The following is an 11,855-nucleotide window of genomic DNA, read 5'->3' on the forward strand; positions in this document are numbered from 1 at the left end:
TTTTTCTTTCCCCTGTGATATAATGTCAAATATTTTAATGGAAAATTCAGAAATTCATCAGTAATTGGAGTCAAAACTTTGCTATCTTTATAGTATTGATTTTCCATTATCAGATTTTATTTTTATCCATTTTTAAAAAAATATAAAACATTTGAAATAATTATCTTACTAATAATAATGAAAATAAATTAAAATGATATCTCATTGAAACTTTTTTAAATTCAAGTTTTGTTTTTGTTTTTATCATAATTGATTCACTGTGTATTTCCAAAGGAAGACCAGCAGCCATGCTTCACTTCATAGAGAATGGATTATAGATGGTTAGGAACAAAACATATCTCTTCCAGGTTGAGGACTGTATAGAAAAATAAAAACCCATTTTTGTTATTAAATTACATGAGACAATACCTCTTATAAATGTAATGCAAAATAATATCTCTTATATATATGAATACCTATAAAGACAGATTTATTTAGGATCGACTTTAAATGATGAATAGCAGGCCATACTTTCAGCACATGACAAAAACATTCTCTCAAATTACACAGAAATGGGTTATTTAGCATAGCTGGCATTAAACAAATAGGTGAGTGATAACATAATCACAATCATAAACAATGTGTAACAACTTTAAACGACCTACAGGGTGGATTACAAGCCTTTTTCACTGGGGTAAAAATCTTGTCGAGATTCGCCATGGCGGCCTTATTTACATAGAAAATTAAGTCGTACTTGAACACATTCACTCAACATTGGAGAAGAGATTAATAAGAATTCTAGGAATTCGCCTTTTATTCTGCGTGAATATTTAAGATGAATAGAATGTGTTTAGTTTAAATATAGTTGGAATATGGGAAAGTCTATATGTGTGGTTTTTATTGAAATATATCAGTTTACATTTAAAAAAAAAATAAAGCACATTTTATTTTTTATGTTTTATTATTTTTTTGAATGATTTACAGTGTTTGTGTAATCTTCTTATTAATGTTTATCTAGAATTACTGCTTTTAATACAGTCAAATAAAATTTTCTGATGATGGAAATTTCAAACATTACCTGACCTATACATATTTAGAATTTCAATATCATACATTCTTGAATATCCATAAATATCAAAATATAATGATTCAGCATTAGCTATCATCTATACACTTGTTAACCTAAGGAACGCTCTTATCATAAGTTAAACTCATGGAACTCCTCATTCAGTTTTGAAGAATCTCTGTTATAAGGGATGGTAAAGACAAAAGACATATACATTTCCAAGTAGTCATAATTTTTTAAAACTATATATCCACATTAAATTAAGGAACATTGGAAAAACCCTTTTTTCCTTTATAACTCATGTCATTTCATGTAGATAGTGGCTATGACGTGTAAATAATCTTTTTATGAAAGGAGGATGGTGTAAAGTTACTCTTACCCAACACCCAAGGGTAGAGGGGAGGGAGGGGTTGAATCCCTTTCTTTTGTCCAAGGAAAACCTGATTTTTATAGTTTAAAAAATTATAAAATTGAATTCAATTGATAAAATTAATCTTAAAGTTTCTTTTTAAATTTAACATTTAAATTTTTCTTCTTGATTACCAGACTCTCATAGGTGAACTGCATAAAACTGAATGCATTTTTTATGCCAAATTATTAATAATGGGATGATATATATATATATATATATATATATATATATATATATATATATATATATATATATATATATATATATATATATATATATATATATATATATATTTATATATATATATACACCTCACCCATACATAAACAGGAGTGAAACTGAAAAGCCATGCAGGTTTGCATTCTTAATCTTATATTTGTTTACTATATGTTTGACTTGTACCACATGTGGGGTTTTTTTTTGTCCAATTGAATAAATAAAAGTGTCTGTAACCACTAGCACAATCTCAATAAAAACAGCACTTTTAGAAAAACTTATGGCTTTTTTCCCAGTTGTATGTTAGACAGACTTATTTTCTTTGAACTGTGTTCATGTGAAATTGAATCATTTTGACCTTATACCTTAAAATTGAAGAAGTAAAAAATAATACCTGTCTAAATTAATGACCATGTTCAGTGAGATACTTTAGCAACAAAAAAAGGACCTGTGACCCTTCTATTTATAACAACACTTCTTTTTTTTTTTTTAAAAAAATCAAAAAATTTTATTCAATGATTTACACTTCTATTTCTTCTTCTTTGTCTTCGTCTTCTGATGATCGGTCCTCAATCACTCGAGTCAACAAAAGTCCTTTGTTTTCCATCGACTCTTTAATCTGGGCAAAGGGGACACAAGACGAAAGACAACCTTTAAGCAATCGCTTAATGGTAGCTTAATGGTGACTTAATGGTGGCTTAAAGAAGTTAATTCCTTTAAGCCACCATTAAGTCACCATTAAGCTGCAACTTACAGGTGCTTAATGTCCAAACTTCATTAAGCTACCATTAAGCCACCATTAAGCTGAGCTTAATGGTGACTTAATGGTCAAATCTCATTTAACTTTTAAGCATCTTATATAGAATCTTTGAACTATTTTTTAGTTGTTTTAAAATCATTTACGCAAAATTTATACTGACTCATAATTTGTTCTCGATCGTAATTTCTACGAGTTTTTTGACAACATGCATAAACTTGAAAACACTGAGAACAACGTTAGCTAACAGCCACGGGGGCTTGCTTCCAGTGTCTAATTATTATTATTTTTTTAAATCATCTACAGTGATAATAAAATAAAACATCCTTTATCAGTGCCATATATTATTTAAAACAAAAATAATAAATCATTATTACATGCGGTGTTTTTATTTTTAGTGTATATATGATTTTTAAAAATAAATAATTATTACACACCGTGAGCAAGTCCTTGTGCAATATCTAAAATTTTCAATACCCAAAATCCATTTGTTCTTAAATTATCTTTATCCATGAACACAAAATACATTACTTTTTTTGTAAAAATGGTGTATATATTTCATATGTTAAAAGAAACATTCCACTACAGAATTCACGGGAATATAACTTTAAGTCAGATAATCTCGCTGTTTTTTTTTTTGGGGGGGGGGGTTACTGGTATACAAATGTTTAGTTTTTAAAGATTGAAGAAACAAAGAAAATTCCACTACAGAATTCACGGGAATATAACTTTAAGTCAGATAATCTCGCTGTTTTTTTTTTTTTTTTTTTTTTTTTTTTGGGGGGGGGGGTGTATTGGTATACAAATGTTTAGTTTTCAAAGATTGACTTTTACCTGGGACCTATATAGGTCACTGCTTTTACATCATGAATAATTCTAATTAATACGTTATTTTTTTAATTTTTTTTTTTAGATACAGCGGTAAGCATGCTAAGTATCTGTCAAAATCTAGATGGTCTTTTATTTCTTTTTTTTAAATGCAGCGGTAATTATAAGTATCTGTCAAAATCAAGTCGGTCTTGGATGATTGTTACTTCAAAATCAATTTTCAGAAGAACAGCCGATCAGACTAAACATGACATCCGACGAGATTTATACACATTGAGAAACGGATAAGATTAACAGATTATCAGTGTACAGTACACCGACTGGTCAGACAATAGACCTTAATTAGGTGTCCCCCGTCCCCGGTTAACTAACAGGGAACTATACACACACAACGTACACTTAGAACTAGATTTTGATGATCAATTATTTTTACAAAATTTAAATTTAACGCAAGCAATTAACAAATTAAAAATTATGATTCATCGTAAAAAGTCAATTATTTTGATACCCATTATGATACAGAAAGAATTGAAACTGAATATGATATTCTAAAAAAAGTTTTTGTAAACGTAATTAACCAGGTAACTCAAGATTACGCGAGGATTGACACTAAATTGTTGACACAGAAACCGTTTATAACCGCAGTACATGTATATATATTTTAAAAAAACAGGAAAATCTGTTTTTCGTCTTTCTTTTTCGATGATAGATTTTTGCGTTTTATCTGTAATGAAGTTATTTTCAATCATGATTTAAATGCTTACATGTATAAATTTTTCGAATAACACAGCGAAGAAATCCATCACATCACATCAATCTAAAATCCGAACTCAATGTAGATATATTAATGTGATAAAAGCCTTTCAAAAAGATCCACAAATAATATTGTTTTTATATTGATGAATTAATTAATTCAAGATTGTTTGAAACGTTCAACAAAATACTACTAATTACTTTTCCTAGTCCAAAAAAAATTTTGAAAAAAAAATAAAGTTAAATATTGAATATTTTCCTCTACACGCAAGAGCGGCGATAGCCTAATGGATATGGCGTTCGCCTTGAAAACAGAAGGTCATGGGATCGCGCCCCTACAGCGGCGATGTTTTTTTGTTGGAATTTTGAATTTCGTTCTTTTTACAATATTTTTACCAAATCAAGATATCTGCGAACTCTTCATTTATAATATTGATAACAAATCACTCCAAAAATAATTTTTCACCCATAAAAACAATATTATCGACGGTGTAATGTGAATTAATGGTGGCTTAATGGTAGCTTAATGGTAGCTTAATATGGACATTAAGCACCTGTAAGTCTACCTTAATGGTGGCTTAATGGTGACTTAATGGTGGTCTAAAAGTAACCATTAAGGACCTGTAAGCCACCATTAAGTAACCATTAAGCCACCATTAAGCTACCATTAAGTTAGAAATTTGGCTTAATGGTGGCTTAATGGTTACTTAATGGAAGCTTACTGGTGGCTTAGAGGTGCTTAATGGTGGCTTAATGGTGGTTTAAAGGCGGCCTTTAAGCCACCATTAAGCACCTATAAGCTACCATTAAGTCAAGCTTAATGGGAGCATTTCATCTTGTGGGATGCAACAATACAAGTACTGCCTAACACCGTGATAATCTGGATAAGTCAGTTCTTTTTTCTCCATCTTGAAATAATATTTCAGACAATCTCCAATGTCCGAGTACCAAAGACTTTCATTCAGTACCATGTTCACAGGTGTCCCATCTTTCATAGCATATTGAGTACAGGTGACCCATTTGTATTGGTGATATTTTTGGTTGATTTTCACCCTCACTCTAGGTCCTGTTAGAGGATAGGGGATTTTCATTATTTTTTCCAACCACACATTCTCCAGGGAATTGCCTGGATGATTTTCATAGAAATCCATGATGGCTCCTATTTTAGTTTTCATCCATCCTCCTTGCATGTACATGAACTGAGTGAAGGGACTCTCACAATACCAACGATACTGCATCTTTGGGAAACAAAACACGTCTGACTTGTTTCGTGTCCTTTTTTTCAGAATGAGAGAGTTTTTTGTGATATACCTCTTGAATAAAGCTCCGCTTTATATACCTTTACTGTTGCATCATCTTTTTTATACTTGTTGCATCATCTTTTGATATCTGTTGCATCATCTATTTATATCTATTGCATCATCTTTTTTATACCTGTTGCATCATCTGTAAGGACCGTGTGCAAAAAATTAGGGCCGTGTGCATCAATACCTTTTTACCTACGTTTTTTATGCTGACTACACAGGTAATACTTGGCAGCGATTCAAATCCGTGATTGTGACGTCATCCTTACAAAACCTAATGTATAGAGAGAGCGCTTATTTGTGTGTCTATAGGGAAATAACTAACAATACTACAGACGTTCACCTTGTAAGAATGTTTTGGTTTGGGTGCTTTAGCCGGTAAGCGATCCAAGTTTGAACCATCCTGATGAAAGAACAGTCTACCAGAAGAACACATCTCAACAGTTGACTCGTCCACATATATCACATCCTGAAAAGAGTCTTTCTGGATCAGCTGGGTAATGCACCACTCCAGTCGATGCTTCACATTCTTGTGGGAAATTAATTGTCCATATTTCATGTTCTTTGGAGACCAGTTCAGGCGTCTTCTTATTTCACACACATATTCTCTGGATAACTTAATGCCACATTGTTTTTCAAGTTTTTCTAAAACGGTCTGGGCTGTCATCTCAGGATTACAAGACATCCACATATTCACAAACTGTAGATGTAGTTCAGTGACCTTGCGGAATTCATTACCTCTGGGCTTCCTGTAAAAAAAAAAAAAACGCACACATTGAGTGAGGAATAGCCATGATACGTGTAAAGAGAAATGCGTTGCATTAAAAAATAAATTTTAAATAAAGCTACAGTGGAAAAGTTCTTTACTCGAATCGAACAGATATTGAATAGGCCTAGTACATCATGCTCATATTGTATAGTACTTGGCCATAAGTGAGTCATAATTTTATTTTTCCACTATATATTTCATTAGGAAACACATTTTTCTAAAATATTCTTGCAGTGTCATTTATTGTTTCTTTTTAATGTCTAAAACACCATAAAATGCAGAATTTGTTGTAGTTTCTTCACATTATTTCAAAAAAGTTTTATCTTTATGCATTACCGTGAAATCACAGGTCAAGTGCAAAATAAAATTTTAAGACTTCAATTTTTGTTAAGAAATCATAGTAATTGAGGTTAGAAAATTTTGTCATGACAATATTTTATGATTTATTCTCAATAGTTTCAGTATCATTTTGTTTATCATTTAAGATTAGAAAATTTGAATAATTCTGCATGTTTCAGTGAAAAAATCATGAAAATTGAGCTAAAATTGACTTCACAACAAGTTTTTATGAAAACAGGTTTTTTAATGAACCCTAGTGTAAAAAAAAATATGACTCACTTATGGCCAGGTACTGTACATGTACTAGTCACGGTTTCACTAAATACTGCCATGTAACTTTATGATTATCGTCACATTAACCTTATAACCCCTTACACCTTGGAGAACTTTTTTCGGTAATTTCGGATGAGCCTTTTTAGTACATGCTTTACAAACGCTTTGCGCATCTCCGATGGCGGCCATTTTGATTGTTTATATTCATGGATCTATTCTAGTAGGTCTATAGATATTTTTAGAATTAAAAAAAACCCACAATAGTCAAACTTGTGATTTAAAATTAGACTACCAGACATACATCATCACTCTTACATGTACAGTATATTTACGCATCCAAAATTAATAAAATACGATCGTTTGATTTGAACATGTTGAAATAGGAAAATACTTGACGATGTCAACTTAAAGATGTTAAAAAGTTTACAAAATACTAAATATGTATCGCTTAAGTACTTCATTTCTATAACTTTACCTTGTCTACAAATAAATTTCTCTTTAGATCTAAGTATTTTTTTATAATTAAAAACGTTGTACAAACCTTTGATCATGCACACTCCCTGTCCGTTTATATCGATTGAGGAACCGCCTTATACTCTGTCGGGTGGTTTGGAATTTATGGTTGCTCTTAAGAATTCTTTCGATTTGCACAGTCGATTTCCCCCCTTTATGATAATCAAGGATACAGTTTCTCATCGACAACGACAACCTCCTTCCACCTCGTCTGGGAGCCATTTTCAAAGTGAAGGGGCTTGGGAGTTCCGAATGATCGCAACACGTTTCTCACACGGTTCTTACACGAAAATCGCACGTTTCTCGCACGGTTCTTACACGAAACTCACACGTTTCTCGCACGCTCGCTACACGGTTTGCACGAAACGCTTTGGAGCCTACACGAAACGCTGCACGGTTTACACGAAACGCTACACGGTTTGCACGAAACGCTGCACGGTTTACACGAAACGCTACACGTTTTGCACGAAACGGAAAGCGCACGATTCTTACACGCTTTTTTGGGGTAGTAGCACGTCTCAGGGTCTGTAGAATTTTTGGGTTTTTTTCTTTTTTTTTTATTCATAACAACAACAAGAACATCATGATAACAAACATTCAAAACTTTTCTTCAGTTCTTTTTGTATGGGGAACGGTCTCCTCATGTACAAATAATCTGTTTTACAACGGTTACCACAGGCCTTGATATTGTATCCTTTTAGGGCTACTTTCTTACTATAATCTTTAATACAATCTCCGGGTTTTTCTATCCATTTCCCTTGAAACAAAGTGCTTTCGGGTCCCTCTCTTTGGTGAGGCAAGACATATTTGATTTTCCATTTGAATTCCCGATACTTGGGATGTCTGGGTCCTGCTAAGAGCAGGATGCTGTCCCCTATGGGATCAGGTAACTTTATTCTCTTATACAGGTAGATTTCATTGAGACCTGTTTGTCCTGGATTCTTATCAAAGAAATCTTGAATACATTCCTCTTTGTTTTTCATCCATTCTCCTTTCTGACTAGAACCTTCAGGTTCTACTATTTTCCAACGATACTCTGAGCTTAAAACTTCCATGATGTGCTCTGTCCCTCACTCAGATCAGAAATGATCTCTAGGATTTTGTAGGTCTCCTTTTTATATAGACTCTCAGGTGTAGTTATTTTTTAACTTGCAGAGGAAAAAAACCAATAGAGAATTTTTAATTAGGAATAATTCAAAAATCTCATTCTTTTATCACTGAGTGTGACAAAAAAAATCTAGGACTGAGGAGCTTGCTTAACAATAGAAAACACCAAATTTGAGTTCAGGGTCCTATTTATAGTTAACACAGAAATAGGCGTTTGGACTGTTGAATCTCGCCTCGACAGATGGGGCAAAACTGAAAAGAAGGAGCACACAAAGCACAGCAACATACGTGTCCGCAAGGTAGAAAAACGATTTGTAATTCCTCGTCTAAACAAATGTGACATTTTCCTCGAGCCTGGACGTCTGGATCTGGGTTCAGTAGATGTTTGATCTCAGGTAAAGGTTTATATCCCTGCTGATCTACACACGTAATAAAAACATTCATCACCCACCCTCGTCACTTATACAGATTGATGTAAGGACAATTGGGGTTCCAATAAGCATGTTCTACACAAGGATCGTCCTCGGGATCCCAATTACTAAAAATCATTCCACAATGAAAACAGGTAGCTTTATCTTTCACTCCCCTGTAGAAAAACCCGGCTCGAGCTAGGTCTGGTATTTTTCCTAAGAGAGGTTCTGGCCATCCCTGCTCAAAAGTAGCTTCTCTCTTTGAGAGCCGAGCATACTGGGGATAACGCATGGGTTGATCTAGCAATTTCTCAGTCATCAACACATAAAAAAACAATTCAATTTTTTTTAATTCAAAAAGTAAAACATATCAATAACCATGAGGTAAAGTGTTATAAGAGGGTAACAATTGTCTCTTATCATATACAATTCTATACTTTTTCTCTGAAGGTTTGTTCACGAGCTCATGATCACGGGTCCTCTGGATTTTGTCGGGATAAGGGACTGTCACTTCCTCTATTTCTCCTTTGAGCATTTTTTCTAAAGTGTCTGGGCACACCAACTGAGAGGTACGATGGTTGAGAGTGATTCCTTTGACTTTATGAACTTCGGTTCCTTTTGCCGTCCGGTAAGCATAATATTTAGGGCCTGCCGACAAGAATTTGATGATGTGATCTCCGTCTAATTCGTCGGTCCATTCTCCTAAACTATTACCCAAAGTAGGATTAAAGGCTCCTTCCCGATGTTGGTAAATGATACTGTCCGTATCGAAATAAAGGACCCGATCTCCTAAAGGTTGTAAAGTCTCGTAGAGGTGTAAGCGGGCATGCGCGGTGGTAAAACAAGCCAGGATCACGTTTCCAAAGGGACATTATTCGACGAATTCCTGTTTGTCTTGATAATTCACTAGCATCTTGTCCTTATTGGAGTCCTCTTTATTGACTAAGAGTTGCATGCCCTTGATGTCGAGGGTCGAATCTTGTAAGAGTTGCTGTAATTCCTCTTCTTCGTCCAAGTATCTGGTTTTGGGTAATAACAACCGTTGAGCAAATTTTCCCCACAGACAATTTAAAAAGAGTTTAGCAATGGTTCTTCTCACTGGATTCTTCTCGATACTGAGAATGTCCATCATGAATCCTTCTTTGTATAACACTTGTCGAATGTAATCTTGTTGTTGTTCTGAGGTCTTACAGTCGGGGGGAAATCCGGACGCTTCCTGTTTGATCTTGAGGAAGGTATCGATGTAAGATCTGAATAACTCTTGACTGCTTTCTTTAAAATGCCATACTTCGTAGATTCGATCTAAGGTATACCCCATGTCTAGGGCTTTATGTAATTCGGTCGTCACCCAAGTACCCGTGAGACTACGTTCCTGGTCGGTGTGTTGACATCGATCTTGAGACGTAGAGTCCTGTCGTTCGGCACACGTGCGACATAAGGGAAATAATAACTTGCCTCCCGTCCGATAAGGTAATACGGGGTGATAGAGGTCTCGGGGAGGTAAGACCCGACAGTGAATGAGACCGAAATAATTTCTCACGTCCTGGAACTCGTCTGTGATGATCTCGGGATGCCCTACGGGAAATGGTTTGTGTTTCAACACGTAAGGGTATAGGGAACAAACGTCCACGTATCTCATGTCCCCTTCCTCACAATATAATTTAGTGGCATTGGTCCGACCTCCGTACAGGGCTTCTCGAGGTTTCAAAGGATCCGGAATGTCCAGGTTTCCTACAAATTGCTGTAAACTCTCATCTTTTTGCACTTGCTGATCGAAATCGTGCTCCCAGATACTACGGACGGTATACCCCATATCCTCCAACGTCAATGTCCTTCTGAGGGTTTCTTCGTGTAATTGCTGGTAAGTAAATTGGGTCCGATGAGGATGAGTTTCGGTTTGTAAACTGGGATAGCAGGTGGGGCATCCGTGCCAATAGCACCCGTAAAATTCGTAGACGGTGCGAGTCGCTTCCTGGTATCCGTCGACGGTATAATTTCCGATCTGGACTTCGCCCCCGTTTCTGGCATGTTGTATGTGACATCCGGTCTGTTGACTCATCCAGGTGAGCCACCCACAGGCTTTAGCCGAATATTGTCGTGCCGGTTGATACCCGAGGTTCTGAATGATGGCAATGGTGTCTTCAGGCATGAATTGTCGACGGTAGGCTAAATTAGCAGCACTGGCAAAAGTGATGGATTCCTGGAAAGGGTCCACATTGACCGAAGTCTTGAGGGTGGCTCTAAACTGTCCACAGCATTGGCGTAAAATGTCGACGTCCGAGACACAATACTCTAAAAACTCTTTCTGGAAATCAAACACTTTCCCCCTCTGTTGTTCGTACCATTCATAAAAAGCCCGTCGTCCACTGATTTCGTCTGGTTTGTAGAAAGCTGAAGGTGGATAAGGTCCTACGTAATTCTGGTTCTGTTCCGTATTAAAAAGTGAGGGAAATAACCTTTCTTCAATTCGTCGAATCCGAAAGCGGAGGGCATTTTAGCCAAAGGAAATGGTAAGAAACTATAGGAGTCGATGAATTTCAGTCCGCATATTTCCATGTACAAGATCTTACTACCGGTCATGATGACGTTAGGTTTCAGGCAAGAGGAATGCACCAGGTGATTCAAAATGAATTGTCCGTCGTAGCCTTTGAAGTTATGGGCGATGACGATGGCCTCGTCGTGTACTAAAGTGGAATTCTTAGTACCTGTAGTGGGTTGTAATAACCAGTCCATGAACTTCTTTAAGGTGTCTGGTCCTTGAAATAGGTGCTGACGGGGTCCCATGTGTTGACAATGAGGGCAGGGTTGGTCTATGTCTAGCTGATTGCAATGTTGACAGACGTGGTGTGCCACACACAGATAAGGGATGTGAATGCCGGTTTCCTGAGTGCATTCGAAATCGAAATAGATGTAAAACTGTAAGGTGTCTTTCCCCTTCTCTGTCTTCTTCTGGGGCTTCTGTTGTACGTAGCACCGATGATCGGCATCGACGATTTTCTTACAGATCTTACATTGTTTCTGTCCTCCGCACTTGTGATGAGGGAATAATTTCTTAGGTATCCAAGACTGACACTTCTCGCATTGTTCCATTAAATTGCAGACAGTAGTGGTGGACTTCTTACTATGGGG

At 35.7% G+C, this 11,855-nt stretch overlaps 1 protein-coding gene across 1 annotated transcript; it reads right to left on the reverse strand.

Moving 5' to 3' along the window:
• Positions 1-2,193: 2,193 nt before the first annotated feature.
• Positions 2,194-7,705, reverse strand: LOC134230838 (uncharacterized). Its single transcript, XM_062712692.1, has 4 exons — positions 7,238-7,705; positions 5,641-6,064; positions 4,980-5,249; positions 2,194-2,292 (listed from the first exon to the last, which is right to left on the reverse strand). The coding sequence occupies exons 1-4, from the start codon at positions 7,429-7,431 to the stop codon at positions 2,194-2,196; spliced, it is 987 nt and encodes a 328-aa protein (XP_062568676.1). The 5' UTR covers positions 7,432-7,705.
• Between the last annotated feature and the right edge of the window lie 4,150 nt (positions 7,706-11,855).

The sequence above is a fragment of the Saccostrea cucullata genome, unplaced genomic scaffold (genome assembly GCF_032062105.1).
Source record: "Saccostrea cucullata isolate Sc308-1 unplaced genomic scaffold, CSIRO_AGI_Scuc_v1 ctg430, whole genome shotgun sequence".
Lineage (NCBI taxonomy): Eukaryota > Metazoa > Mollusca > Bivalvia > Ostreida > Ostreidae > Saccostrea > Saccostrea cuccullata.

Excerpts from the sequence above, each read along its gene's own strand:
- LOC134230838 (XM_062712692.1), bottom strand. The coding sequence starts at position 7,431 with ATGGCTCCCAGACGAGGTGGAAGGAGGTTGTCGTTGTCGATGAGAAAC. Across the intron at positions 6,065-7,237 it reads GGGAGTGTGCATGATCAAAG|GAAGCCCAGAGGTAATGAAT; the intron begins GTTTGTACAACG and ends TTTTTTTTACAG. Across the intron at positions 5,250-5,640 it reads AGGTGAACGTCTGTAGTATT|ATGCAGTATCGTTGGTATTG; the intron begins GTTAGTTATTTC and ends TGTTTCCCAAAG.